Source organism: Rousettus aegyptiacus, unplaced genomic scaffold (assembly GCF_014176215.1).
Source record: "Rousettus aegyptiacus isolate mRouAeg1 unplaced genomic scaffold, mRouAeg1.p scaffold_m13_p_2, whole genome shotgun sequence".
Classification (NCBI taxonomy): Eukaryota; Metazoa; Chordata; class Mammalia; order Chiroptera; family Pteropodidae; genus Rousettus; species Rousettus aegyptiacus.
The window spans coordinates 58,512,993-58,530,646 of record NW_023416295.1 but is presented as its reverse complement, the minus strand read 5'-3'; the positions used below and the strand labels follow the sequence as shown (position 1 = coordinate 58,530,646).

The 17,654-nt window shown below is 38.7% G+C and overlaps 1 protein-coding gene across 1 annotated transcript in view; it reads left to right on the top strand.

The window, feature by feature from the left end:
* The first annotated feature begins 760 nt into the window (after positions 1-760).
* Positions 761-17,654, top strand: part of GALNT5 (polypeptide N-acetylgalactosaminyltransferase 5) — a 41,430-nt gene continuing 24,536 nt past the window's right edge. The window contains exons 1-2 of the mRNA XM_016150089.2: positions 761-2,393; positions 17,225-17,391. Of these exons, the coding sequence (XP_016005575.2) occupies positions 946-2,393; positions 17,225-17,391 (1,615 nt within the window). The 5' untranslated portion in view covers positions 761-945. The remainder of the gene's footprint in view (positions 2,394-17,224; positions 17,392-17,654) is intronic.

Below are 17,654 nucleotides of genomic sequence, written 5' to 3'. Positions count from 1 at the left end.
TCCAATCTGCAAACCAGTACAGGCTATGATGAGATAAGTACTAAAACTGACAGTGTTTAGCAATATGACAGGTAAGTTTATGCTTAATAAATCTAATAATGAAAATAGTTAGACTAGTTAAAAAAAAAAAAAACAGTTGACTTGCAAAGAAACATTTTAATAACCCCTCAAGGAAGGTTTCTAAATAATTATACATCCAGTTCTCATATTGAGGTTATGATTGGGCCCCTTCTTTAAGATACTACCTCTTAAAGTTGAAACATTAAAGTCAGTGATTAATTGCTCAGATAGATCATTCAGAGATCTGGGTACAATGGGGTTAATGAGCAGGAATGGGGTAGGTGGGGTTACAAACCAGGAGCACATGCCCTGCAAGTGAGATAGCTTTTTTTTCCCTTTAATTGCTCTGAAAACACACTCACTCTCACATAACACGGAAGGTGAGACTGAATGAAGTTTTCTGGGTAATGGCTTGAAATGTTTTCCTTATGAGAAATGGTGTTGAGTTACAGCCTGCAGACTGAGAACTGGGAGGAGAGAAGCAGCAGCCCCAGCCCAGCCCCCACCTTTTCCTGGACTTGTAGGAAGGTGGACATGGGCTCCGGGAGACAAGATGGGTGATATGTTTAACTGTCTGTTGGCTGCAGTCGACTGCTCCCAGAGTGACCTAAGGACAGTGTTTAGCAGGGTTGAGCCAGGGGCCAGCCGAGCCGGCACAGATGCTCTGCTGTAAAATGCCACGCAGGCAGAGACTGACAAGCAGTAGGAGCTGAGCTTTCCCCTTGGACCGCTGCTTCCTGCTGTGTTCAGGGGAGGGGGGCCCTTTCTGGCAACTCTGCTGCTGCTGCTGCTGCTGCTACTGCTACTACTACTACTTCAGCTCCCTCTCCACTCAAGGTAAGCAGGCTCAAAGGGAGGGCAGGCTGCAAGGAAAGACTTTGCACCATGAACAAGATCCGAAAGTTTTTCCGAGGAAGTGGGCGAGTCCTGGCATTTATATTCGTAGCTTCTGTCATTTGGTTGCTCTTTGACATGGCAGCTCTCCGCCTCTCATTCAGTGAGATCAACACCAGGGTCCTCAAGGAAGACATTGTCAGAAGGGAGCGAATAGGGTTCAGAGTTCAGCCAGACCAAATGAAGATCCTGTACAGCAGCATCAAAGAGATAAAGCCCCTACTGAGGGGACATGGGAAGGGCGTATGGGGCAAAGAGAACTTTAGAAAGACTGAGGAGAGTGTGCTCAAGGTTGGAGATAATTTGGACCAAACCCAGAGAGAAAGAAAAATGCAGAATGCCCTAGGAAGTGTCAAGGTTGCACCTTTGTGGCATCCTGTACATCTGCAGATTCTCCCAATGACATTTACCAAGCAGATGACAGAGGAGCGAGACATTAAACATGAAGCCTACTCTTACTCTATGACACCAAAGCGAAAAACAGCTCAGGGGACTCAAAAAAAACCATTCATAGCAGGAAAAGGAACTCCATCGCCCAAAATATCTGTACACACAGGACCTGCCTGGATAAACCAGGAGGCCCAGAAGAGTCATAGTCACAGCAGTGATACATCAAAACAAGCAGCCAAAAGGAACCTGAATGTGACCATTGGGCTTAATACTAACAGATCAAAGCAGCAATCACAGGCAATAGCAAATGAGAGGACACACCCTGCCAGCCCACCAGTGCCAAAATCTAGGGAAGCCATAGCCTTAAATAAAACTGAGACTCAGATCAAAGAATTAAATGCATATAAACACAAAGCCAATAAGAACCTTCCCTTTTCCAAGTTCATTGCCAACCAGAATCGCTTTAAAAAGCAATCTATTAATGAGACACAGTTAGGCTTGTCAAAGGACGACGGAGCCAAAGTGGATGGTGGAAAGAAACTCAATTTCTCTGAAAGCCATGTTGTGATTATCACCAAGGAGGAGCTAAAGATAGACACCAAAGAGGTCCTCAATCCTAAAATTGAAACTATATTTCCTATAGTGTTGGGTGAAAGCCAAGGGAAACACATTTCTAGGAATAGAAGTGAGGCATCTTTCACTTCACTTGCTCTAAAGAAAGCCACAGTGTCTCAAACCAATCAAGTCTTAGCTGGGGGACCAGAGCCAACAAGAATCAACTTAACTAACAAGGCCCAGCCTGAAGAACTCAACCAAAGTCATGCAAAAGCACTTTTACCTGAAGACCCCGAAATGCACCAGGTGTTAAGCATTGATATGACACTTTCGCCAAGGGACCCCAAAGCTCCAGGTCAGTTTGGACGTCCTGTAGTTGTTCCCCCTGGAAAGGAGAAAGAGGCAGAAAGAAGATGGAAAGAGGGAAACTTCAATGTCTACCTCAGTGATTTGATCCCAGTGGACAGAGCCATAGAAGACACAAGGCCTGCTGGGTAAGATCCATTTTTCTCTCCTTCCTCAACCCCAAGTATTTTGGCTCTAATGTAGAGAAGATTTATTTCTAGATCATTTTGTGCGATGTTTTTAGTCACCTAGAGAACTAAAGCAACATTAATCATTAGACACAGTCCAAAGAGGTTACCACTCACACGGAGAAAAATTCCAAAAACAGCATACCCACTGTGCTCTCTTTCTATACTTTTTCTCTGAGACTTTGGCCCTCACCCCTTTAGCTTATGTTTCATTTCCTTTCCTCCATTGAAAATTTATAAAAAATTATTATATGAAATCAATTCCTAATAAGGTATATGTGAATAATAGAGCTTAAAATATAATTCCATTAAAAGAGTGACAGTGAAGTCAATTTCCAATTTCAGAAATTTTCATTGTTAGCAAGTTTGTCAGGAATATATGTGGGGGAGAAGCACAGAGAAGAAGCCTTCTTGGCCTCCCTAAAACCATATGTTAGCCAAAAAACCTCTGCCTAATAACGAATAATGATCACCATAATAGTAAGTGAGGAAGTGACTTTACTCGTTAAAATTTAATATCCTTTGTTGGTAGTGATAGTAGACATTTCAGTTCAGTTATACAAGAATAACAATGTTGGAAAAAGTCAAACAGTCAATAACTAGCAAAAACCTATGCAAGGATATAATAACTGCTTGTATTTCTAGAATTGCACCAGTACAAAGAGCCTGCATGTATATCAAATGAATTTCACAAGAGCCCTAGGAAAGAGGTTACAGATATTATGGGTCCAAATTAACAGATGAGGCGATCAGAAGTTATATCACCTGCCAAAAGTAGCATAGCTCTAAAGTTGCTCAATAGACATCCATAAACCAGTGTTTCAAGGAATTAAATTCCTATGACTACATCACCAGAAAGTGAATCGTCACAATTATGTAATCTGATTCAAATACAGTTTGGTTCCCATCTCTTTGAAGCCCACTAATAAGTGAGGGTACTTTGTAGTCATATGTTCATTATCCATCAATTGATAATACAACTCCATGTATGCCTTGATATTCAATTCTCTGAGCCAAACAATGTTTGCCTGGAAGTTGGATTTAGGGAATGTCAAGATATCAACTTAGTACATGTAGCATGTAAACAATGGCTTTTTTTGGCCTCCATACAAAACTTTCTTTGTGATATAGGTAGTCAGTGTTACTACGAAGAAGGTGGATATTGATGAGCCTGTATTCAATTTAGTAAGAGGAGACTCTTCATTGTCATGTCAGCTACAAGGAGCTCATTTTCTTCTCTCTTAGCCATTGGCAGATGGCTGTCAGCCATGCCGTATCTGCCTGCTTAGACCAAGCACTGTGCCACCCATGTTCCTCCCCCTAGTGAAATTCACCAACCTTAGGAGAACATAGTTATACCCAACATAAAGATGAGAAAAGCAAGGTCCTGGAAATTAAATTGTCCGCGGTCATAGAGCTGATCATTATAGAGAAAGGATTATAATTCATGCTCAAAGTATGCTGTGCATTTATCTTCCATCTCTTACTGATTACCCTCCCCCCAAAAGTATCCTAAAAATTATGTCAAACAAGCTCTGATATGAAATTCTGTACATTACATACTATGTACATCATGTGATTTATATATATGCAAGCTTCGAACACAAATTGCAAGGGGATGAAGTAGTAGTTAAAATGGCTTTATCTTAACGTCCCTTCAGTATCCCCAACTAACAGCCATGAAGCCTGGGGAAGAGTCAAACACTGCACAGAAGCATGAGCTGCAGTTCCAAACCAGAGAAAGGGCAGTTGTGTGAGGGCCAAAAGCAAGTAATAATGGTGTGGTTAAAGCGTGTGATTTATTGAAGGCTTGATGACTCCCAGAACTTGTTAGTTTCCGAAATTTGGTCTACGAAGGATAAAATTTGCAGCCCAGGGAAGTTACTTTTACGGTCATGCTCTGTCTTATGAAGAGGCCTGTCCTGACTATAGGAGAAATTGACACGTGTACTTGAGAGGGTGAGTCATACAATATGCGTCCAGGCCCTCTTATCATACAACCCACCTTGGACAAACATAGCCACTCCCAGTATCTGCCTGCCTGTTGCTGTACTCCACCAAACGGTTGGAGGTAACAGTTAAGTCATCTATATATGGGATCCCCTGAAGTACTTACAACCCTTTTGTGCCATCTTCCTCTAAAGGATAAATCTTTTACTTTTCTTTTACTCAAACACTCTGACTACAAATATGTGCAAAATATGTATTCATATGGATAAAGGTTAGAAAAAATACAAATGAAAAACATTTGATTCGTCAGGTTGGCAGGATTTGGAGTAAAGTTTTCTAACTTTGATTTTATTTATTTTCAGCCTCATATGAGTTGGTTTACAATAATACACACACATTAAGATTTTTTAAGAGAATAAAATTTAAAAGTAAGCAACAGGGGAAAATTGTTCTTGAATATAATTTTTTAAAAAAAGTATGTGTGTGAGAGAAAGAGAGGACACAGGACGGCTGGCCTTAAAATTACCTACAGTAGCCTTAAATCTCGCTTTAAAAGGTCTGGGGAATCTCTCTTTTACTACCCTTCACATTTTTTCAAGTCCACCATTACAGATTGATTAACACAGTTACCAGTATGTATTGACTGCTTATTGAATATAGATTGAACCCAAAAAAAGATTAAAACCCATAGATTTGCTAGTATGTTCATTTAAATTCAATAAAGATAACTAGCTACTAATTAATATCTTCTTAAAGATGATTCAACTGACACGCTAGAAGGACATTGACATTGAGAAGGAAAGGAGACAGGCAAGACAACCTCACCTGCTCTAATTCTAAAATCAGACTCTTTTCCAAAACTGCTCTTCTCTCTTTTTCTCCTGAGTCCCGAAGAGTCATCGCGAGGATGTTGAGATGCAAAAAGTTTTCACAAAAGCACAAGAACTCCTTTCCGTCATCAACATTTTTCTCACTGTCCTTTCCAGTGCCACCCATGTTTCTGTCCCTTGAAGCACAGCTGTGGCTTCCTGCATGTAACAGTCTCTCCAATGTGGGCCTTTAGCATGAGAAAAGTTAGTCTCGTTGCCGTGGTAATATTATGCTCATTACCATCCACTGACATTTTTATTGACTAGACCCTTCCCACAGCCTCCCACCATTCTTACCTTGCATGGTCCACACCATTTTCCCCCACACGTCTTAATCTGATATTGCTCAAAATCCCACTATAGCTTACCTCCATCTGAACAATGATTTGACTATGGCCTCTGAATTCCAAGGATGCTGAATGCTTTGTGGTTACTAAAACACTCTTCATGTGCTCTCCACAAACTAGAACCTTGGGAATCTATTTTGCTTTCTCAGTGAAATTATAAGCTTCTGAAGAAAACTTTCACTTTCTTTGTCCTCCCTTAACATCAAGTCTAGTGTTATGCACTCAAAAGATACAAATTCACACAATACAGTTTTAAAAGACATGTTTCTGGGGGGTGGCTCCATAGTGTAGTGGTTAGCATGTCTGCTTTATACCCAGAAGGTCCTAGGTTCACACTCCAGGTGGAGTCATGGACTACCCCCCCCCATCCCCACCCCCTGAGTGCACCTAGTGAACCAGGGGGAAGGGCCCCGGGCCTCGAGTGCATGCCACAAACATGTGGGAGGAGATGCCCCACCTTCAGAGATCCAGTTCTTAAGGGGAAATGGCAACATCCATAGGTCGGGGTGGAATTAAAGAGGGGGAAAAAAAAAACATGTTTCTCTAAAATGATTTTTTAATTTATACTATTTTAAAAATTAAATGAGAGGTAGCTATTCAAATTAAACTTTCAGTGAGTCCTTTTATAAATTAATAATGACTCCCAAATTTTTCATTTTGAATGTATAGAATATTCTATTATCAATTTAAAGGTAAATACACCCTGCTCTAACATTATGATGTATTAATTGACCCATGTTTATCCTTTAACGCATATTTTTGTTGTTGTTTGGTTTTTAATTTTAATAATTTGACTGCCAGCAAAGAAAAATCTCCTTATTTGATTTACAAGAATGTTTCGTCAATAAGCAAAATACGATTTCATTTTTGCCTAGAATTTTTGCCTACCAAGTAAATGACAGTCATTTAGAAGTTCCATATTTCATCATTTCTTTATAAAAAGCTAATCCTTATCATTCTTGTTCTTAATTATTAAGTTCATTTCAGTCAGCAATAACCAGTACACACACAAGTGTTGTTAAAACATGGCCCTATCTACTGAAAATGCAGGGCAATTCTACTCGGAGAAGTCTGTCTTTTGGTTAAGATGAAACCCCAAAAATGAATTTATTTTAAGAGCGTGCTTCCTGAATCCGTATTTAGGAAAAAATGACTCAAGAACACTTGTGCTGCCAGCATATTGTTTTTAAAGTACAATGAGAATTGCAGCACACTCTCCTACTACTGTTGTGTCATCACGACTTGACTTGATTGCTTAATTTAATGCTTGCTTTTTCTACAGAACTCTGGCAAGCTTCTCACAATGATTAAAACTTGTTCTTTATTTTCTTAGCCCAGAGCTAGGACCATCAACCAATAATCTGATTCCTCTCTACATAGCTAAGACAGTTTTCTTTTGGCACAAATGAAAAGCAAAAGATAGCACCCTGCATTTGCCACAAACCAGTCTAAATTACTGAGGGGAAAGAAAAGCCTTTCTGGAACCTTACTTTCCATTTTTTCCACTCCCTTTCCAACCCTTGCGAGGTCAAAAACCATAACTAATGAATTACTACAGGAGGAGGAGGAAGAGATGCAGCTAGGAGAGAGAAAAAACTAGCCACGTATACTTCCAATCTTCAAGGTTCTAAACATTTATCAGTCTGGGAGAAAAAAAGAACTTTAAAGTTAAATGAAGTTCAAATTATTTTTACATGGGATGAATATTTTAACTGATGAGATGAGACTGCTTTTGCAACTAATAGTGACTGGAAAACATTATCTATAATTGACTAGAGAAGCTGCGAGATCTCCCTAAAAAAACAAAAAGGCAGAGGGGGGAAATCTCACAAGATGGTTTAAAAGGGTTATTTCAGCTTTCACCCCTATGTGTGAACACAATGCAGTGGTGTTTTTGAATTGTGTGTGTCTGTTTGTGTATGTATATCTTAGTGTGTGAACGTACCTGTGCACGTTTATGTGCATTTGTGTGTTTATGTGTGTTACAGCTGTGCTCCATTTTACTGAAAAGTTATATGTAAGAGAGCAAGAAATAAAAAGCGGAATTTGTTTAAAAGGTTCAAGCTAGAACATAACACAGCAGAGGCTAAATATGGCCAAAAGGTGATTACAGAGCCTTTTGATACTTCTGTCTAGCACACTTTTTCCATAACTAGGAGAATAATAAGTAAAAAGATGACCAAAGAGAGAGATGTAAAACACATTTCTGTTGCTAATTCAAAGAGCAGAAAATGGTTAAACAGTGCCTAATTAATGTAAAACTGAGAAACATTAAAGTAAATCAGTGACTTTTTCTCCTAAATACTGCCAAAGACCTAAAAATATTTCTGGGAGAGGGTAATTAGTAAATGTAGGAATCCGAACCTGTTTATGCTTCTTTTTTACACATTTAATCCAAGACCCAATTTAACCACCAGCCTAATTTTATCAGCTTCTTGCCATAATATTGCCATGGGTACTCTTGTCCCAGAAAGTAGCTTCTTGTTGGGCTGTTTTGACTGAACCATTCAGAGTAGAGCCCCTCGAAGAAACATTTTTTTGCTCAAGGGTCAGAAAATTCAGAAAAAAAAAAAATGGCAATGTTTAGAAACTCTGTTTTGTTGTTTGCTTTCAAAATTAAAGGAACTATGCTGAGTCCCCTCTGTTTTTTTCTTTTTTCTTCTTCTTTTTCTTTTTTTTTTTTTAGGGCTAAATTATCCTCTACATTGGCCCTGCTTCTAAAATGTTGGGATATAGACATGTGTGAGAAGTAACAATAAGGAGAAACAGTATTCATAAGATCCTTTATGACTTATCTTCTCATTTGATTCTTAAAACCACTCCTCAAGGCAGGTAATATTGTTCCAGCTTTATCTATAGAGAAACTAAGACTTAAAGAGGAAGCTGAGGTTTCAGATTGTGGCACATAATTCAGATGGTGGCAGTTTGTTTCATCTAATGGGCTATTTTCTCATTGGCTATCATGAGCTGGGCACACTATGCCAGGCAGCTGGGACCTTTCATCTTTCACTTATGTCACCTTGTTTAATCTCCACAATAGTCATGCCAGATTAATAAAGTATTGCCTCTCTTTATTAACAGATGAGGAGAAAAACCCAAGAAAAGGTAACTTGCCCAAGTGCCCACAATTTACTCGATGGCAGGGCTGGGAACCAACCCTTAGTCTTCTGATTCTTCCTCACTTAGAAATAATTCTGCTACACCAGCTGGTTCATTCCTAGAACCCAGCCACTCTTCCCTCATAGCAACCGTCATCACCTCCACCTCTCTTGGGTTTGCCAAGGCTCTCTGAATAAGGGGACCTCACCACAAAGGAGTGCTTATTTATGTTCCAGGTAACAATGTGTATGTGTATAGATTTTTACATATGTGTGTGTGTTTTCATTCTAACCAATCCTTACAGCAACACGATGAAAGACATACTATCTCTCATATGATTTAGAGGTGAGAAAAGTGAGTCCCTAAAAGACAAATGATATATCTGCTAACCTAGAAAGCCTATAACAGATCTGGTATTCAAAAGAAAATTTTCTGACTAATTTTAGTGGTTTTTTTCCATAGGATGCAGCTCTTCCTTCCTTTGTTTCTTTATAATCACATGACTTTGGCAGTAGTATATGAGGGAAATTAGTTTTGTATGTTAGGTACCTCATCAGAGAGCAAATTTATAGGAAGTCCTTTTCTATACAGCCCAACAACCACAGCTCAGCAGTGCACAAATATCTCTGAGCTCCTACTATGCAATCTAACATCTGAGCATATTCCTGCCTTCAAGAGAAAAATGTTATGCAGAACCATGGGGTACTGACTACTAGAGTAAGCAAGAGAAAGGCCAAACTTGACCTGAGGGAAGGCAGAAGTGTTTGAGTTATGACCTGAAGGGTAGCAAGTTAGAGAAGTGAGGAAAGGGGGTAAAAAGAATAATCCATCGAGAAAATGAGGAAAATCTGACATGGGATGAGGGTGAATGGGGGTGTGGGGGAGGGGGGGGTGTGGAAATGAATCCAGAGAAGTAAGTAGAGTCCACATTATTATCCTAAGGAGCAGTGGGAAAACGTCAAAAGATTTAAAGCCATAGAACAATTTAATTTACTTTTTCTCAGGGGTGTCATGACCCAGAGGGAATTATAGCCCTTATGAGTGAATGAGGCAAAAGCTGAATAGGGCACCACTGAATGTTAATACTAGATGGAGCTACAAAAGTAATTTATTCCAATCCATTCTGTTACAGATAAGTCTGAGGAGGGAAGTAACTTGCCCAAGATTGTACACTGCAGAAGAGACAGAACCACCCTCAAGGTGCCCTAACCTCCACCCAGAACTATTTCTGCCACATCACACCACCTCCTGCTCTTCACCCTCCCATCCCAATTTCACTCTGACAGCTGTCCACTATAAATAGACAATTGTTAAAGTATTGAATGTTGATGCTGGCAGTTTACATTTCTAAACCTAGTCCAGTAGCTTTGATGGATATATAGTTACCTCAGGAAGCACAGCTTTGGCTGGCTCAGGCCTTTGGAGTAGAGGTGGTACACATCACTAAAATCTTCTTAATTTGTAATCAGGTGATTCTACCCTAGAAATAAGAAGACATAAAAGTAAAATTTTAGTGTAACTATACCTTCTTATCAGTGAGAGGAAAAGAAGCCACAATAATTCTAAGGTCTTGAAGAAAATCACAGAATTTCAGAGAAAGCTCCTAAGACAGATGCTCAATTCTTCTGATTATCCTTAAGATACCAGAGCTTGGGGAGTGAAGGCCCCTAAAGGCTCACATTGAGGCAGCAGTTGAATTGCAAATAGAAATTGAGAAAATATTCTCTTCGACCTTCTGTTTAAACCTAAGAATACTGAGACTTGACCCACATAGTACATTTTTACTGTCTTGGGCCAAAATGAAAAATTCATAGAAGTGAGATAATGTTATCGTTCTCTCAATCTTCTGATTTGAGACCTTCCTTATTTGATAGACTACATTCAAATCAGGTTAGTGGCTGAGCATTCAGCACACACAAGCCAAGAAGGTGAAACACATCACTTTTCAAGTCTCTTGATAAATGATGAGCCATTGATAGATTTGGATTAAAGAACTGGCTTGGAAAAGGGCAGCATGTCCAGTCAAAGCGTATTTGCATTATAGAGAGTCATAGGTCCTCATACGAGATTTTTTTTACCATGGAGCTTACAAAGTATTTTTATATACATTATCAAATCTTCACAGACATTCTGTGATGAAGGCATTGAAACCTTCATCCTAAAAGTGAGGAAACTAAAGTTATGGCTAGTTATGTGATTTGCCCATGGTTATGCAGCCAAAAAACATCAGAAAGGACTCAACTCAGTCTCTCATCATCCTTCTCAAGTCTGGAGTCTTGCTGTTCCACCACAGTAGTGTATTAACTGTGGGCAGGACAGTGAAACCCCACATTAGCGTTTCCATTTGTTTTTAGTAGTTGAATTGTCTACAGTAACCTAAGTCTAGACTTCCCTCAAAACAAAATAAATTAGATTAATTTTTAAAGATATCATGGAGCCTAAAGACTCTAAGTACCTAATTTTTGTAATGAATGGGCATATAAAATAAAAATATGATTTCTTACTCTCAAAATAAATTATCAACCAGAAATATCTTGCATTTAATTAGTCCTAACTTTAGCTATGACTCCTCCCTCAGTATAGCAGAAAGCAAGGTTTCCAAATGGGTAAATTGAAAGAAAGGAAATTTACTTCAGTCAGGTCAATGTAGAAACTGGAAACAGTTTCTGCAACCTGTGAAAACTAGATGACTGTCAATATGTAAAAATGGTATAAGAGGTAATAATACTGAAAGCCTTTCTGGTGTGACCAACTATGCCTTTGAATAACATGGCATGCTGTTTTTTTCTAGACACCTGGAAACATGTTTAACCTGTTTGGTAATGCAGGAAAACAGTACCTGTTAATGTTAAAGTGGCTGGACATCTCAGGCTGAGGCACTCTCTGAAACTCTGTATTTGAAACCTCTCATATTACCTTCTGTACCCTTCTGTAATGCTGCTTCCTTTTCCAGGCACCAATATGAATTGTACAATGTAATTTTCCATAAGGTCTTCTTCAGCATCATTCCTTAAATACATCTACAATATGTTTGTCAATAATTAGCAGAGGTACTTATTTCCTGGGATATTAGCATCTAATGGAATCCTTCATAATCTATCCACGTTAATTTCTAATGGCTAAATTGAGGCACAACAAGAAGCGGGGGAATAGAGGGTCAGATATTTGATGAGAGGAGGTGCCCTTAGTAAATCTTTCAAATCTCTGACAGGCTTTGCTACCTCCAATTTCTGACTGGATAACACTACAACACCTCTTGAACTTCCTTCTAAAAGAGACCAGAAATCTACTGATTAATAATATAAGAAGATTCATCAGCATTAACTTGCTTGGTTAACTCTTCCCAAAGCATTTTCATTTGTAACTATAGGTTTCTAAAGTTAACCAAATTTCAACCATAAAGCAACTCTCAAGACTTTACAGCTAGGCTTGTTAGTTCAGATAGCTCATGCAGAATTTGTGCAGTTGACCTTTCCTTTTTAGAACTGATTTATTTTTCAGCAACAAATGTTGCAGAGAATATTTACATGTGAAACGTGCATTTCTCACTAATTTACATTATAAAATTAGAAAAGAGAAACTCATAGGAAGTCACCGATGTCTTCTATACCCTTCCTGTCACTCAGACTATTAAACTCCTCTTAGCTTTACTTCCTCTTTCCCAACCTAAAGGTCATGATTGAACATTTAACTATCCCCTACCACTTTTCTTTCTACTTCATTTGTTCTGATGACACCTAGACTTGGACTAATACAACAATTTGCTTTATCTCCTCCACCCAAGTTGCCAAACACTAGCAGAGCAAATCAAGCTTGTATTTTGACTACATTTGAGGATCTCCAAATTCAGCAAAGTGCTTAAAAATCTTTTTATGTGTAATTAGACAATACTGTCTTTCATTGGTCATACTGTCTGTCCCAAATATTCTCCATTTTCCTCAAGATCCTACCCTATTGCATTAGCAAATAACCTTTCCTCTAGTATGAACTACAAATTCTTTCAACTTCTTGTCCCAGGCACATAAATTTATCTGTATACATTACTACCTTTTTCCTTCATTTATCAAAGAAAAATATCTCTTTTTCCTTCACTTAAACTTCTGATTTAAGTGTGGTCGCGCGATCAATTCTAAGGCCCATGGAGCCAATTGAGATGAATTATGAGCCTTTATTAGCCACCTGGCAACTGATCCTACACCACACAGGGTCAAAGAATCAGCCCCCAGCTCCCAAAAGAGGCAGCTTATAAAGCCTAGAACCACATCAAACAAGCAAGCAGATTACAGAAGCAGAAGTTGGCTCACTTGAAAATTTTCCACGCTTAACATTAAGCTCCATTCCATCTGTATTCATTCATCCATTCGATACATATTTATTGAATATTTATTATGATTATCTATGCTAGAAACTCATTGCACTGTAGTAAGCAAGAGAGATTTGCCCTGCCCTCTGGAAATTCTGGATACAGACGATAAGAAAATAAAATTAATAAATAAATGATATGGAAGAAATACAGGTGACTATAAGAGAGAATAAATAAGAAGAGGGTAGCTAAATTTCAATTGAGTAGTCAGAGGCTTCTATGGAGTCAATATTTAAGCTAAGACCTAAATGAATGGAAGAAGCCAGCCAAAAAGGAATGAGGAGGGTGGAAGTAGTGCTAGAATTACCAAAAAAAAAAAAAAAAAAAAAAATCCAGGAGTTTAACATCTTTTAAGGAAGTAAAAGAAGGCCAGTGGGGCTATGTGAAGTGAGTGAGAGGATAGTGGAATGGCCCACAAACAGTTGGAGAGATGGCTGGGGGCCATATTTTGGGTCCTTTAAGCCAACAGTCCCCAACCTTTTGGCACCAAGGACCGGTGCTCCTATGAGAATCTAATGCCTGGTGATCTGAGGTGGAGCTGAGGTGTTGGTAGCTCTAGGGGGCGGCTGCAAATACAGATGAAGCTTCGCTCACTTGCTCGTCACTCATTTCTTACTGTGCCAACCAGTTCCTAACAGACCACAGATTGGTACCGGTCCACAGACCGGGGGCTCAGGACCCCTGCTCTAGGCTATGGTAAAGATTTTGAATTGTTTTTTCTTACCTTATAGTAATCATTGAAGGATTTTAAACAAGAGAATAGTGTGGATGGAGTGAAAAGTGGGAATAGAGTCCAGTTATGAGACTTCAGCAATAATCCCGAAGAAAGATGATGGAACCTCAAGAACTAGGGGTGGCAACTATGGAGATATAAAGTTGGAGCTGATATATATTTTGGCAATACAATGAGTAAAAATTGATGAGAGATGGGTTTTATTAATAGTTAGGAAGAGGGTGACTCTCAGATAATATTTATATTTCTGTGGTGAAGTAGGTGACGATGCTATTAACTAAGAGGGAAAATGCACAGGAACTGGTTAAGTGGGGTGAGGTGAAATCAACATTTCCACTTCACACAGTTAGGCGTAAGACGCCTGTGAGACATCCAGAGGAGATGTCAAGTAGCTGTTTGGATATACAAGTCTGAAACTGAAAGAAGAAATTTAACCAGAACATAAATTTGAAGATATAATATTAAAGCTGTGGACGCAGATAAGATCATATAGTGACACGGTAGATAGAAGAAACAAAAACTAGGACCCAGCGCTGAGAATCCTGTTTAGAGATTAAGAAGAAAAAGGAAAAGCTGAGAAGGAGACTGAAGGGGAAAAGCTGGTGAGTGATGGATGAAACCAGAGGTTGTAGTGTTTTCTGGGATAGAAAAATTTTTTTAAAAGAGTGACTCAAGGAGGCAAGACTGGTCGAATAAATCAACTGCTGCCACTCTAGGGTTGATTAGTGCCAGGAAAAGGGACTTTCCACCAATAATCCTATCAATCCACTGACTCTCAACTTTCAGCTCTATTTGTACCTTCCCTGAAACCCATAAATATGATTCTGTCCCTTCCTATCCAGGAGAGGGAGAAGAAATGGGGATGCCAAATTTTTCCTACATCCCACCCAGCTATCCTCTTTTCTTTCTAGGTTTCCTCCAAAAATAGTCTACAAAATCATCTCTACTCCCTCATTCGCCTTCTACTCTAAATTCATTATACTCTCTCTACCCCACCCATTTCCTGCTTGGGGAACTTTAGTCTCATCACCTCTGGTCTTTGCCAGTCACCACCAGAAATGCTGAGAATTAGGCATTCACATTAGAGATATTTTGCTTTGTGGAAAAAAACTCCAGAGTTTAAAGTTTGTCTAGTACCGAAATTATTTACAATTGCTGGAATTGTTGGTAGTTATGCAACTAAATACTATAATCTTTTACTTAATGCTTAGAAATCCCTCGTTTAATATTTTTTCCTCTTTTTCTAATTATTTTTCTTTTCTATGATTGAGTTTTAATATTAGAATTCATAATTTGATGTCACCAATTAACACTTTTATGGTCTTCAATGTGTAAATTTCTACTCTTTAAAGAAGCTCCAAATGTAGTAAAAAAAAAAAAAAAAAAAAAAGGATCCCCCTACTTTAATAATCTGTTAATTCAAAGTAAACCAACCTTTGTTGACAGAGGATGCTCACCCGTTCAGAGAAATAATAGTTGTGTCATTGCTCTCTCTCTCTCTCCCTCTCTCTCTCAATCTCTCTCTTAAAAAAAAAAAAAAAAAATACAATTGACCCTTGAAAGAGAAAGGTTTGAACTGCGAGGGTCCACTTACATCGCATTTTGTCCCCCGCCCCGCCCCTGCCCCTGCCCCTGCCCCTGCCCCTGCCCCTGCCCTTGCCCCAACTACATTCAGCCCTTCATATCCTTGTGCTTTGCATCTGCAGATTCAAACAACTGAGAATGGAAAACCGTATTTTCCCATTTCCAGCTGCAGATTCCCAACCGCATAGTCCCAGCCTCAGATAGGAAATACTATTTTTGTATCATGGTTGGTTTAATCTGTGATGTGAAGGGCAGACTGTAGAGTCAAAGTTATATGCAGACCTTCCACTGAGCTGGGGGTGTGCCCTACCCCTTGCAGTATTCAGGCCCAATTGTACGTTTTTTCTAGGTAAATAATGTTGGGTAAGTCGCTTTTCAAGATTCAGTTTTCTCTCTTTAAAGAAGAATATAATAATATGTATCTCAAGCAGTTGTTCTAAAGATTGACTTTAATCATGTACATAATGGTACTTTACCAACTGTGAAGGGATGTGAAAATGTGGTTTTGCTATGGTTTTTATTTATATCTATTTCTTATTTATGAACTAAAAAATATGTAACTGGCAGAAAGGCCTGCTCCCTACAAAATGCCAGCTGCTTTTATTCTTGCGGACTTAAGGCTTCCTAAATGTGTATTTCTGGAGATAGACTGGACCAGAGTTTGAGTCCCAATTCTGCCTTTTACTAACAGTATAATCATGGAGTAATCTCCCTAGGGTTTCAATTCTTCATCTACAAAAAGAAAAAGAGGTGCTATTGGTTTCGAGGTTTAAATTGAAATAATTCAGAGTGCCTATAATATTTACTTATGACCTTCATAATTTAATTATTACATTACTAATAGTAGTTGTGTTAAGGATTGCAAACATTCTTTGTAAGGTTCCACTGGGCACCATATTGTGAAGAGTAACAGTCAGGAGATAGGAAAATGCGAGCAATGAGGCAATATTTACTGCAGGGCATGGGAAAAAATTACAACCCACCTGAATACCAACTCCCATTGTAGCCTTCTTCTCATTTCTATGCCAGCAAAATGATTTCAACTGTGGCTACTCTGGGGCAGAGAGAGAAATTGAAGAGTTCAATTATTTGGTGTCTATATATATGTATATACACACACACATTATTTGGTGAAAAAATATATATATGTCAATGACTTGGTGAATATATATACATACATATATATACATATATATATATATTACCCATAAATATATTTACACGCAGAGTAAAAAAAAGAATATTTCTTTTGGCATTTGGCCAAAAGCCAGCTGGAGGGACAATCATAAATTATTTGGTAATATTAAATAATCAGAATGTTCTCATATGGTATATAACCTAATTAAGATAACGAAAGCTCCCATTTAGTCAATTCCTGTGCCAGGAACTATGCTAGATGTTTTATGTGCATTCTTACTAGGCTGTAAAACTCAATTGAATAGGAACTATTACCTCATTTTATAGATGAGAAAACTGAGGCACAGAGAGATAAAATAATGTATCAATGAATAAAGATCTGAGAAATATTGGTAACAAGATTACCTGGGAAGCCCATGTCCTTTCTACTACAGCGTGATGCCTCCACTGGAAGTTCTCATGTTTGCATTGCTAGTCCTTTTATAGCAGCAACTATTACTGACTATTCTTCCTCTACTCTTTTATTTTGCTTATACCCCTCCCAAGAAACAGTACATGATAAGATCATAATTAATATATATAGATAGATGGATAGATAGAGCGTATACACACACATACACATACACACACGATCACAGTCTATAATTTCTAAAATTATCTGGTGGATCTTGTTAGCACATAATTTTTGCTCTGCTTCTGTCTTGGCCCAGGTGTGCAAAACAGCTGGTTCACAACAATCTTCCAACCACCAGTGTCATCATGTGCTTTGTGGATGAGGTGTGGTCCACTCTCGTGAGGTCTGTTCACAGTGTCCTCAATCGCTCTCCTCCGCACCTCATCAAGGAAATTTTGCTGGTGGATGACTTTAGCACCAAAGGTAAAAAAACCACTCCTGCAAAATCAAAGTTGATATGAGGCCTTAGCAGTATGGATGGATGGCAAAATTACAGGGTAGTTTGATAAAGCATAAACATTTTATAAATGCCAAATCATCATTCCATGTGGTGCCTTAGAGACATAAGTCCATATATCTATGGAATACAGACAGTCAGCTCTATCATCCAGAGCCCTGTTCCTTTAACTACCTCAAACTTCCTTTCAGCTGTGACTTCTCTGCCATGTAGGAGTGATTTTCTAATT